The 13,964-nt window shown below is 40.3% G+C and overlaps 1 protein-coding gene and 1 pseudogene across 1 annotated transcript; both read right to left on the minus strand.

Annotated features, from left to right (window-relative positions):
* Positions 1 to 873: 873 nt before the first annotated feature.
* LOC149999806 (ubiquitin-ribosomal protein eL40 fusion protein pseudogene) lies at positions 874 to 2,473 on the minus strand (annotated as a pseudogene).
* ZNF846 (zinc finger protein 846) lies at positions 2,325 to 11,087 on the minus strand. Its single transcript, XM_090289512.1, is given in 6 exon segments — positions 2,325 to 3,389; positions 3,392 to 3,619; positions 4,097 to 4,179; positions 6,240 to 6,320; positions 6,796 to 6,922; positions 7,520 to 11,087. Coding segments are annotated over 6 exon segments (1,461 nt in total). The 5' UTR covers positions 7,553 to 11,087; the 3' UTR covers positions 2,325 to 2,480.
* Positions 11,088 to 13,964: the final 2,877 nt, after the last annotated feature.

Here is a 13,964-nt window from a genome sequence, read left to right on the forward strand (position 1 = left end):
ATGGCTAGTTAGAATTTCCCTGGGCCTTGCAAATGCTCAAGTGAACTCATCTCATATCTAATGGTATTAATTGCCATCTACACACTGATGTCTCTCAAACGTAAGTGGTTAGCCTAAGGAGCTGGTTTTTCTCATGCACCAAGAAGTCTAGAAACCGGCAGGCCAGTGGCTTGTGCAAAGACATCAATGCAGAGAAAGTGTCCCTGTGTTTTTTAACCAACCATACTTGTCTATGGCTTTTGTCCCTATTGCACAAAATTTGTCATCCAAACTCCAGGAATATATCTGATTTTGAAGAAGGGTGGAGGCAGGTGAATTCAGGGCAATAATTAAAATGGCTGTATGAGAACTGTCCCTTTTTAAAAGCTTCTCCCAAATCTACACCAATGACTTCTGCCTACTCTTCATTAGCCATAAACCCAAGAAAACCTGAGAAGTGGAATGTTTTTTAGCATATGCCTAAAGATAATCTGGATTCTATTTACAAGGTACCAAAGGAATACTGAAGAGATACCACCTGCCATACAAAGCCAGAGATAATGTTTCTATTAATAAACAAAATATCCCATAAATGGGCTATCATAAATAGCCCATTTTATGACCCACTTGCAAATACATTAGAAAGTAGTACCCCCCTAAATTATAAAATTTCCCTGTCACCAATTAAATGTCCAAATAGTTCAATGAAGACATTATACTGTAAAAGGGGAAGTTTTTAAAGCTAAACCATAATGAAAACACTATTATACGAAATGAGTTTAATACTGCATTCTACTTTCGAGTGTCTTTGAAAGCAATTAAACTTCATAATACAAAACCACCACAGAGAATTAAGGGCCTGGGTGCTCTCCTTGAGAATAAGACACACAGAAAGACAATCTCATTTTGTCATTTATTTCCATTTCTCCTCCAGGAAGAACTCTCTTGGGTATAGTAAGAAGAGTACCTAAAACCTTTCCAAAATTCCTCATATTCATAGCTTCTCCCTCCAAGGAGTACTTTACAAGTCTCTTAAGGGATATGTATTTACCAAAAACATATTCCTACACTTTTATATTCATAGAGTTGCTTTCCACATGTAGTGTAAAATTTATAAAATGGATACACCATTTCCCACATACCGTACAATCACAATTTCTCTCCAGTGTGAATTATCATTTTACTAAAGGTTGAAAGCGAAAAAAAACACTCACACATAGACTCATGAATTCCTGTATTTTAACATTTGTAACATTTTCTGCTTCTGTAAGATTACCAAAAAATATTAACATAAAGCAGAAATACACCCTTCCCATATATATTATCTTTATAAGGTTTCCCTCCACTCCATGATGACTCACTCGTTAACATACCTGAATAATTTTTAAATATTTCTTACATTTGTGAGAATTCTTGCACATTGAGGCTTTCAGGAACTCCTGAAGGCTTTCTCCACTGAGTTTAAATGTTGAGTTCTTAAAAGATAGGAGAAGCATGTGTGGGTCTTCCTGTACCTTTTACAATCACAGGGTTTATGCCCATCTGAAGTCTCACATGGACAGTAAGTCCTCAACACTAAGTAGAGGTTTTATACCACATTCGTTACATACAGATGGTTTTCCCCAACAGGAGTTGCCATGTGCTATTAGAGCATGTGAAATAGTTTAAGGCTGTATGTTAGTCTTACCTTCACATGGCTTTTATCATAATTTTAGATATATAAAATTGTTAGAACAAAAATTAACCAAAAAGGCTTTCTCACATGCCTTATATCCAGAAGGTTTTTCTCTTAAGTGTGAGTTCTTATATATTCTGTAAGACATGAACAATTACTTCTCTCCCATATATCTTCTATGAATGGAAATTCTGCCCCGAGTAAGTTCCCACATATCATGTAAGGATGAAAATTGATAACTTTTTAATATTCTTTACTTTCATAAGGTCTTTATTTTTTTTTTTCCAATGAAAGGGAAACTTTATTGAGGGCCCAGGGCCAGGGTTCAGGCAGGAAGCTGCCCTGCAGGCTAAGGAGGTGATGGAAGGGCTTTATTTGACCTTCTTCTTGGGGTGCAGGTTGTTGGTGTGGCCACACTTCTTCTTGGGGCAGTTGACAGCACAGGTGCAGGTGGGCGCAACATTTGCGGCAGATCATGTTGTCACAGTTGTACTTCTGGGCGAGCTGGCAGAGGGAGGGCTTGATGATGCCTCCCTGCAGAGGAAGCACCGAGTGCAGGGTAGACTCCTGGTTATTGTAGTCGGAGGGAGTGCAGCCCTCCTCCAGCTGTTTGCCCAGGAAAACCAGATGCAGCTGGTTGGGCAGGATGCCCTCCCTGTCCTGGATTTCAGCTTTGACATTCTCAGTGGCATCACTGGGCTTGACCTCAAGGGGTATAGTCTTGCCAGTCAGTCTTCACAAAGATCTGCTTCTCTGTGTCTGCTGGGGAGGCTGCTCAGCTGCTCAGCTGCCTCACTGAAGAGAAAAAGCTACTTTCATAAGGTCTTTATCCAGATGAGTTTAGATGTGAATAATTACTAAGGTCTGAGGAACATTTCCAGGCTTTTTCACATGCCTTAGTTCTTCGGTGTTTAGTGAGCACTGAAGATTGAGTGAAGGTCTTCCCACATTCCTTACATTCATATGGTTTCTCTCCAGTGTGAGTTCGTGTGTGAATATTAACACATGTGGCATATCTAAAGGCTTTCCCACATTCTTTACATTTGTAAGGCTTTTCTCCAGTGTGCGTTCGCATGTGCATATTAAGATTTGTGGAACGAGCAAATGCTTTCCCACATTCTTGACATTCATAGGCCTTCTCTCCAGTGTGAGTTCTTACATGTGTGGTAAGGCCCGATGACTGAGTAAAGGCTTTCCCACATTGCTTGCATTCATATGGCTTCTCTCCAGTGTGCGTCCTTACGTGCTGGTTAAGCACTGAAGAATTATTAAAGGTTTTCCCACATTGCTGACACATGTAGGGTTTTTCTCCAGTGTGTGTCCGCATGTGTAAAACAAGTCCTGAGGAACGGGTAAAAGTTTTCCCACAATCCTTACATAGATATGGCTTCTCCCCACTGTGAATTCTTCCATGCTTTGTGAGGTATGAGGAATGAAGAAAGGCTTTTCCGCACTCCTTACATTCATACAGCTTTTCTCCACTGTGAGTTCGTATGTGTAAAATAAGTCCTGTGGATCGGGTAAAGGCTTTCCCACATTCCATGCACACATAGGGCCTTTTTCCACTGTGAATTTGTATATGATCTGTAAGGTATGAGGAATGAGTGAAGGTTTTCCCACATTCTTTACATTCATATGGTTTTTCTCCAGTGTGGTGTCTCCTATGTGCCTTAAACAATGACTGATTAACAAATGTTCTCTGGCAACCTTTGCATTCACACAATGTCCCTCGTGTCTATGAGTTTTTTTGTGCCCAGCAAGATGTGAAAGCTGACCAGAGACTTTTTCATGTTGAACACACTCAGAAGTTTTCTCCCCAGTGTGAGTTTTCCTGAAGGTCTGAATAAAGTTCTTTTTGAAGGCTCTTCCATTCCGCTTACCCCTAGAAGTTTTGTGTCTCAGGCGAGTCACAGGGAATAAGCGAAGGTTGGAACCACATTGGTTCACTGCAGCCCTGCTTCTCTCCTGTTAACATATAAACGATCATTAAAGACATGTCCACATTTACTATAACAGAATGTCTCCCCACCCCAACTTCTATGCACTGGAAACATTATCATAATTAATTTTTTTCCCTTCTTCCATTAAGTAGACATAGTTTCTGCCCTGTGTTTCAATTGTTTTAAGTTGAGGCCAGGACCCTGCAGTGTATTCTCTATTTTCACAGAGCACCTTAGAGAGTTTTTCTGATAATTTCTTAAACTAAACTGTGTTTCAAACACTGACGACAGAGTTACATCTATATGGGTGTTTATTTGTGAGATCTCTGTGGATAAACAAATTGGAAGCAAGTTTAGAGTACTCCTCAAATTCTCGTATTCAGAGATTCTTCTCAGAGCCTCTGTTTTCTCTGGGTAAATGGCATGTATCTCATATAATTCTCATGGATTTTGTACTTCTGGTCCTAATGTGGAGGACAAAAATTACTTCTGGAGATCTTACCAAGTGCATTCCATTTGATGTTTTGTCCACATAAATATCTTGAAGAGGTGTGGAAACTTTGGCCTTGAGTTGTAAATCCAATGCTAAAAGAAGGAGAAAAATTCAAGTTTGGAGAAAAATTGTGGGATCAAGTTGTTTATAAACATATGGCACAGAAAATGACATCACAAAGCATGGTGCACAGAGAACTCCAGGGCTCCTTCCCACCAGAAAACAAGCTTACAAGCACAATCAGAACCAACTCTTACAGAGCTTGGAATCTAGTCAAAAGGTCCAACAGACAAGGGACACTTAGGAAAGAAAGAAGCAGCTGTATTTCACCAAGAAGGGGCTTTGGCAGGTTAACTTCCTACCTGCCATCCACACTCTCCATGTAGATGGCAGGAGGCACTCCTTGAGCAAGTTACTGGTGCCAAAAGGAGCCATATGGGCCTTGTTCTCAAAAAACTGCCATTGTGTGTTTTGGTCTCTCTGGCAGCTTCCTGGGGGATTGGTGCAAGGGCTTCCCGGGGGATTGGTGCAAGGGCTTCCCCTTATTTCAGCTAACTCAGAGAGCTCCCAGGAGTGAAGCATTCCAGGCAGCTTCTGCTGCAAATGTATGCAGGTACAGGTGAAGTATTGGCCACAACAGCATAAGGAAATGGGAAATGGTTGGGACAAGCCTCAGAAGAAACAGGTCGGGGACGTTATATGTGGGTGAATGAGGGCTTTTTAAAACTCGAGTGTTTCCAAGGGAATTGAGAAGTCCATAAGCATGCCCAAGGCATGCTCAGAAAGGCCAGGAAGGACTGAAAGCTTACACATCCAAATGACCCTAATAATCCACTCAGGCAGGAAAGGAAGGCTAAGGAAGAGTTGCAACGGGCCTGGCCAAGCATTGTATTAGTGGCTCAACCCACAGCCAGTAAACAAAAATTAAAAGAGATTTTTTAGTTTTTTTTCTTGACTTAAGGCATTTAAGAAATTTCTGTCATTCTAAGGTGATGACTAAGCTAACAGAATACATATTTCAGGGGTTGCACTTAAAAAAATATGTAAAACATACAAAAAATAATGGACAAAAGTCACTAAATTGCTGGTGGGAGTGTAACATGGTACAGCCTCTGTGTAAAATAGTTTGGGAATCCTTAACAAGTTAAACATGAAATGGCCATATGACCCAGTAATTCCATTCCTAGTTATGTACCCAAAAGAGTTAAAAACATGCGTTCAAATATTTGTACACAAATGTTCACAGCACAGTTGCCAAAGGTGGAAAAAATAAGTCCATCAGAGAATAACTGGATAAACAAAATGTAATATAGTCACAAAATTAAGCATTATTCATCCATAAAAAGAATGAAGTTCTGATACATACAACAATGTAGATAAATCTTGAAAACATTATGTTAAGTGAAAGGAGCCAGACACAAAATCTCACACGTTTTATCATTCCATTTATAAGATATATATTGAATAGGTGAATCCATGGTTGCAGAGACTAGAGGGAGAGCTAAATGGGGATGACTGCTTAATGAGTAAGTACATAGTTGCCTTTTGGGGTGATAAAAATACTTTGAAACTAAAAAGAGCTCATTGTTGCCTAGCACTGTGAATGTACTTAACATCAATGAATTATACTCACTTAAAATGGTTAATTTATGCATGTTTTATCTCAAAATAAAGCATATAGAACGTGTGTTTGTCTAAATATAATTGAAACATAAAGAAAGGGTGAAACAAAAAGAAATATGGACCACAAAGAGTCTGCCTGTGTTAAGAGTTTGGCAATGATAAGGGTATGCTGTCAAAACTGTAGGCCATTTATGAAGTTTAAGGCAAAATGCAGGCTGAGAGTAAACAGAAAAGATGATAGAATCAAGATGACAAGATAGGTAGGTACTGGGACAAGAGCTACCACAAGAAATGAAATTTTCAAATAAGCCAAATAGATCTTTCTGAGAGAACAAAAAAAGGCTGAGATCAATCGAAATTAAGGGTAAAGGGAAGTTGAAGGTTCCTGAGGAAACTCAGAAAACAAACGACCTCAACCTTCTCAGAAAAAAGTATCCCTTTAAAGGTCTGCAAAATGACATTTGCAAAGGTACTGCACCTTTCCCAGGCTAGCACTGCTCTTCAAAAAACTATCTGCTTGTGAACTCACCCTGCAGAACTCTGGTTCCTGTCCTCAGTTCTTCCACTCCTTCCAATCCAGAGTTGACACTGGGTTTGCATGGTTCATACCCTGCTTACAGGAAAAATACATAGAGAACCTTGCAAGACATGAAAAACCTGTCCCTGAATCGAGAACTAACCCCTTAGCCTTCAAGGTTTCTCAAGATGGCAAAGTATCACTTTACAAACAGCAAAATAATCAAGCAAAATTTTGAATAAACCCAATAAAACGATTTTAAAAGGAACAGAAATATAAGCACATTCTCTCTCTCTCTGCCCTCAAAAGCCTGTAGGTCTCTAAGACCTGAAAAACATGTCCCACCTCAAACATGTTTAAAGTCTTAAGGTTTTTAGTCCCTAGAGGAAATGAAGTCATTTATTTACATAGACCTTAATTTTCATGGAGACTCCCCTAGATAGTAAAGGCCCATGAAGCCAGGGACTATGTCCGTCTTGTTTATCATAGTACTCCCATTTGACAGCAAAGGTACTTAAGAAACTTTCATTTCATAAAGGACTCAGTAAAGAAACAATGCCAGTCATACCTAGAGTAATGAGATTCTTATAGTTCTCCAACATCACGTCTCTGTAGAGATCTCTCTGCGTTTGATCCAATAAAGTCCACTCCTCATGGGTGAAGTCCACAGCCACATCCTCAAAGGTCACTAAGTGCTAAACCATCGAACACATGCTGGCTTTAGCTGAGTGCCATCTTCATTGATGTTCTCAGAAAGATGTGTGAGGGACTGAGGAAGGTAGACCAGAAGCCCAGACCTCTTCTCTCTAGCTTTAGATACTGCCTGGTGATTACATCCAGTCACATGGATTTACCAGTATCACTGGCACAGACTGAACTTATCTTACCAAACGTTACCCTGGGCTATTCATGCTTTATTCCTCCTCTACTTATAGGCTGCGGCTAGCACTGAACACAATACAACACTTGTAAAATCTAGTAAAAAAAGAATTATTGCCACAGTGACACAAATTTCAAAAGATTAGAAACCTTCCTTTCTTTCCACAAGATTTGTCATAATACTGGTTAAAACAATAAGCATGACTGAGGATCAGAAAGCATCACTAAATTCTTTGAGATTAAAGAATCGTTGCCAGCGTAATCCATGTATGACCTGAGATACATGGGTCCTGGAGAAGTTCACCAAGAGTCATTCATTAAGCAGGGTCATTACTGCTTAAAGAAGCTTGGGTTCATGGCTACCTGACAGAAACAAACATGACATTTTGAAGAAAGCGCAACTTTCTACTCACCTGACAAGAATCCATCAGTAACCCAGCTACCATCCTTGCCTCAGCTTTCCTCTCATGAAGACAGGAAGGATCCCAAGAAAGAAGACTTCAGTGGGAAGAATGGCACAAACTTCGAGGCCAATTCAATTCCAACAATCACATGCCTATAAGCTGTCCCATGCCATGCACATAACACACCACAAACACACTACTTCCATAGTATGACAAAGCACCTTGAGTTACCTGGAGCAAGAAAATGGTTTTCAGTATTTTGCTACCCATGAGGAACAGGTTAAAAATTCCATCTTAAGAGTACACACATCAAAGTACAGAGAGGCAGGCAGAGCTGTTTGACAGACATGATAAGATCCATAAACATTTTTCCCCCAAAAAGCACAAACTCACCTCCTGCATCCCAAACTCCAGGAACCTGACTTATACACACTCTGGCCATTTCCATCCTGCTTACATGGCCCACTGCATGATCGCTCAGCCCAAGCACTGATGTGCCACTTGTGAAGAAACTACATCAAGTAGATGGTTTGAGAGCATCAAAAAGGACTCACCACTCACAAGGCAGGTCAATGGCTTGGCATACTGGGAATCTGAAAGTGAGGTTTCCCAGAACATTCTACTTCCTGATCAGCAGAAGCTTTTGAATTTAAATTAAGAGGTTGATCTCAATTTCTCTTCATATACTGAGTGTCCAGGTAACTAGCTCGCAGTGTCAATCATCAAGCAACAGACATTTTTCAATTGTCAAACATCATTTTTAGCCGTCTCTCTGCAGATGAAACATGTGACAGCCATTAAAAACTAATACTCCTGGTTGCTGTGGTTCAGTGGATTGAGCGTCAGCCTGTGAGCCAAGTGTCGCTGGTTTGAGTCCCAGTCAGGGCACGTGACTAGGTTGCACGTCAGGTCCCTAGTTGGGGGCGCCAGTGAGAGGCAACCACACAATGATGTTTCTCTCCCTCTCTTTCTCCTTTCCCCTCTCTCTAAAAATAAATAAATAAAAATAAACAAACAAATAAATAAATTTTTTTTTTTAAAAAACCTAATACTACCCTAGCCGGGTAGCTTAGTTGGTTAAAGCATCCTCTCAATACAGCAAGGTTGCGGGTTCGATCCCCAGTTAGGGCACATAAAAAAATCAACCAATGAATACATAAACAAGCGGAACAACAAATTGATGTTTCTCTCTCTCTCTCTTTCCCCTTCCTCTCTCTCTCTCTAAAATCAATATATAAAAAAATTAAAAACTAATACTTAACTATGCAAATATTATTAACAACTGCCATTTACTGAGCACCTGTTAAGCAGTTCTGCATATACAAATTCCTTTAGTTGTCTGAACAACCCTCCAAATTGGGTATTAATACTGTCATGTAATAAATGAGAAAGCTAAGGTTCACATCTAATTAGTAATTGACCCAAAATCACCAGTTAGGAAACATGAGCAGACACAGGCTAGTGTGTCAAGCACCAGATCCCCTGTGGCTGTAATTCCTGACGTGACCACAATTCACTCTAGACCTTCTGCTAGGCATCATGAAGAGAAGTTCAAAAGGTTTTATGAAAGCAGAAGTCTCCCTGAGTACCCAGTGCTGGAGCTTGATTGGACTTGGAACCTTTGCCTCCCTCAGTCTCTTATTTCTTCATTCACTCAGCAAACATTTAGTCAGGGCTTTCGTTATGCCAGGCCAGGCACTAGGCACTGAGGAGGAAACAGGGGTCTCTCAGTTCAACTGGGCAATGCAGGAAATGAACAAATAATTGATATCGGTTGGTGATGAGCAGTATAGCTGAAGAAAGAACCAATCCCATTAAAATATAAGGAGTACCACACATACAAAAACATAATCTTGATACTGAGACAAGACTAGAGAGGGGTAAAATAAACACAGAACTTCAGAAGACTGTGGTAACTGATATCTCACTTACTTAAAAAACTAGTGTTTCAATTTTGACTGAAAGACACCCAAACTAGAATATGAAGATTTTAGAAAAAACTCAAAATACATTTCTAACGTTAGCCACTCCAACAGGGTCTGAATAATGGCACCGTTTTTCTTTTATGTTGAAATTAAAGTCCTCTGTATAATCTCACACTTAACTACAAAAACTATTACTATTATTTGTCATCTTTTCACCTTTTCATATTACTGATCAGTTCTTTTTTCCATTAAGTATTGATTTTATTTTTGCTCATTTTTTCTGTATACTTTATTCTATTTGTGTATTTCTCACTCAACCTTATGAGGTAGTACACTTAGTTCCATTTCTTGAAGTTCTTTTACCAAATTACAACATCCATACAATTAAGGGAAGCAATCATGAATAAAAATCTCAGCAAACTCTCAAGAAATGATCAGGCCCAGGTAAGCAGCATTTAGGTCAAGAAATAGAACATACCCACATCCAGCATCTCAGACATACTCCTTGTCTTTTTTCCAAATCATTAACTCCATGCCTCCCAATCATAACCACTATTCTGACATTTAACATACTATTGTGCCTGTTTTATAATTTTAAAGAAACAATATCAAACAGCACGCATTTTTTGTGTCTGATTTCTTTCATTCAACATGTTTGTGAGGTTCATCCAAGTTATTTCATCTATTGACCTGTGGTTTGGTTCTTCTCTGCTGAATTTATACCACAGCAAATGTATGCCACAATTCATCCATTCTTCTCTTGATCTACTTTTTTTAAGTTTTTTTTATTTATTGATTTGAGAAACACTGATGTGTTGTGCCACCTATCCGTGCACTCACTGGTTGATTCCTATGTGTGCCCTGAGCGGGATCACACTGCAACCCTGGTGTATCTGGACGACGCTCCAACCAACTGAGTTACCCAGCCAGGGCTTCTTGATACACTCTGAGTCATTTCCACTTTAGGATATTCCAAAGCATCATGCTATAAGTAGACTTTATGTTCAATTGGTGCACGTGTGCATGCCTTACTGGTTTCTTACCAACAGATTATATTTAGTTGATACTGTTTAAATGTGTTTCTACTAAGTGTATGCATATGTCACTTTTTAGTTTTACTTTTAACCATTCAGTGTGTAGTATTTATCTCACTATGGGTCTTTTGAAAAAATTTTTTTTTATTTTTAGAGAGAGGGGAAGGGAAGGAGAGGGAGAGAAACATCCATTGCTTGCCTCATGCACGCCCCCAACCAGGCACCTGACCCACAACCCAGGCATGTGCCCTGATTGGGAATGGAACCGACCTTTCGGTTTACAGGACGATGCCCAACTCACTGAAGCACACCAGTCAGGGCCACAATGTTGTTTTAATTTGTATTTCCCTGGTTGCTGATGATACCAAGCACCTGTTCACGTATTTGTTGTCCATTTATATATTACCTTTATTGAAGAGCCCATCTAAACCTCTTGCTCATTTTTCTCTTGAGTTTTCATTTTGGGTATTAATCTGTAGGAGTTATTATATAACTTCGTTGTTACATGTGAGGCAATTAACCAAAGTTATTAAACGCCAAATATCATTTCTGCAACTATGTCCATCTCCTTACTCTCAAAGAATTTAAAACACATGGAAAGAGCCGTAGAAATACAGTAGATATGTAAAATGTTAACAAATGATCAATGGACGACCAAGTAACACCTACATAATTCATCAAACTTCAATAATCGATGCCCACAGCCCAGGCAATTCCGGCCAGTGCTCACCGGAACGCCCCGCAATCACCATGTCGGTCAGAAGAGGACGCTGGGGCCATTTCCAAGAACATCGTAAATGCTTTTCCCTCTGGAGAAAAGGCAAAAGGTTGATTTGGCAGCTTTTGAAGAGAGGCGCACGGCAGATGGAATAAAGGCCCTGCCTCCCTTCACGCGAGACCCTGAGCCACGTCCCCGACCCGCGCGGGCACAGCTGTCAGAGGAACCGCGGCGGCCACAGGAAGCCTCGGTCACGGGGTACTAACGGGGAGGATGCCCAGCGACTCCGGGGCAGCGGGAGTGGCTGGGGCTAAGCGCCCGGCCCTGACGCCGACACATGAAAAAATCTACCCCAGATACGGGTAGGAACGCGAAGTCAGACGTACACCCGCCAGCACTTCCGCTTCCGGGTCCGCACCGCGACAGCGTAAGGGGCGGGGCCTCAAGAGCTCCGGGATCGGAGAGACGGAGGGCCGGGACTGGCCGGTACAGGATTTGGCGGGCGTCGGCTTCTTCCAGGTGCTAGGACAGTGGCAGGACCTGAATGGAGAGCAGGCTCTCCATATCGACCAGTTCTGGAGGGCAGTGTCGGGCCGGAAGACCGAGCGGAGCGCAGAGGACCGAGTTAGAAATGGAAAGACGGGGAGTAAATGGTTTTTGTCGTGGCCTGTCCCCCAAGAGGGCGTGGTTCCGAGCGGAATCCGATCTAAGGCAGCCAGAAGCTCATTAAATGCCTCTCCCCTTGTTCTTCAACAGTATGCAAGGGTGTGTGCATATTTACAAAGATAAACCTCCTAGTCCATAAAATGGTGTATCCCTTTAATTCACCCAGTTCTTTATTTAAACCTTTAGTTCTTTATATAAAACCTTTATTCCGAGATATACTTCTCATAGCATACAATTAACCCATTTAAAGTGTACCATTTAGTGGCTTGTAGTGTATTCACAAAGTTGTGCATCCATCACCACAGTCGATTTTGGTACATTTTCATTATCACAGAAAGAAACGCAGTACCTCTGAGCCATAATCCCCCACCTCACCCCCCAGCCCAAGGCAACTACTAATCTACCTTTTGTTTCCATGGATTTGTCTAGTCCTCACATTTCATATAAGTGGAATCCTAAAATATGTAGTCTTTGCATCTGGCTTCTTTCATTTACATATGTTTTAAAGGTTCATTAGTGTTATTTTTATTTTTGATTTTAGAGAGAGGGGAAGGGAAGGAGAGGGAGAGAAAGAACCATCAACATACCCAGACCATGATGGAGCCTGCAACCCAGGCAGGTGCCCAGCCAGGAATTGAACCAGCAACCTTTTGGTTTGCAGGACGACTCCCAACCAACTGAGCCATAGCGCCTGGGTTACTTCATCTCTTTTTGTAACTAACTAGTATTACATTGTATGGCTGTATCAACATTTATCCATTCATCTGTTGATGGACATTGGATTGTTTCCACTTTTCTGGAAACAATAGTTTTAAGCAATGTAACAGAATAAAATAAACTCAGAGTTCAAAAAACAACCTTACAAAAACCTTGAAATACAATGTTAATGCAAACCAAGATCTAAAAAGTTATATAAGATGTTTCACTACAAAAAAGCATCAAACCCAGATGGGTTTATTTGTTTCAGGGTTTGAGGTTTGGTGGGGGGTGGGGGTTGTTTAGTAACAGTTTTCTTGAGTTATAATTCATATGCCATACAGTACACCCATTTAAAATGTACACTCAGTACTTGTTATGTTCACAGAGTTGTGAAACCATCACCATAATTTTTAGAACAATTTCATTACCCCTAACTCCTCATTTCAGTCCTAAACTGCCACTGATCTATTTGTTTCTATGGATTTGTCTATTCTGTCCATTTCATATGTTAAAGGAAAAAACACCATATGGCCTTCTGTGACTGGTTTCTTTTATGTAGCATAAAATTTTTGAGGTTCATCTACGTTGTAGTGTGAATTAGTATTTTATTGCTTTCATTTGGTATAATGTTCCTATCACTTGATGGTCATTTGGGTCATTTCCACTTTTTGGCCATTGTGAAAAATGCTATGAAATATTCGTATTTTGGCTATGTTTAAAACAAATGTGTAAATTTTTGAGTTTGGCACTAGTGGGCTACTATGAATAATTCCGCTATGAACAATGTTGTGAAAAATGTCTATTTCGGGGCCACACCCTCACCAGTCATGCAGCGGGAGTGTTGGCGGGGAACCTGGTGTTAACCATTTATGGATGACCTGCTTCTTGGTCGGGTTTCATAGGGAGCAGAGCTCCTCCTTCGTTGCGATCTATTGAAAGTCAGCCCTCAACACAAAGGGAAAAAATGTCCACTTGAGTCCCTGCCTTCAGTTCTTTTAGATATATACCCAGAAGTGTCGTTGCTGGATTATATGCTAATTCTCTGCTTAATTATTTAAGAAACAATTTTCCACATTCCCACCAGCAATGTACAAGAGTTCCGATTTCTTCACATCCTCACCAGCATGATATTTTCTATCTTTTAGATAATAGCCATCCTAATAGATGTGAGGTGGCACCTCATTGTGGTTTTTATTTGCATTTCCCTAATTATTAGTGATGAACATATGTTTATTCACCATCTGTATATCTCATCTTTAGAATGTCTGCTGTATTTAAGTCCTTTGACCATTTTCGAATTGGGTTATTGTTTTTCTGTTGTTGAGTTCTGGAAGTTCCTTAGAGATTCTGGATATTAATACCTTATCAGATATATGATTAATCAATACCTTATCAGATATATTTCTCCCATT

Source organism: Furipterus horrens, unplaced genomic scaffold, assembly GCF_987537825.1.
Source record: "Furipterus horrens unplaced genomic scaffold, mFurHor1.1.pri manual_scaffold_10, whole genome shotgun sequence".
Lineage (NCBI taxonomy): Eukaryota > Metazoa > Chordata > Mammalia > Chiroptera > Furipteridae > Furipterus > Furipterus horrens.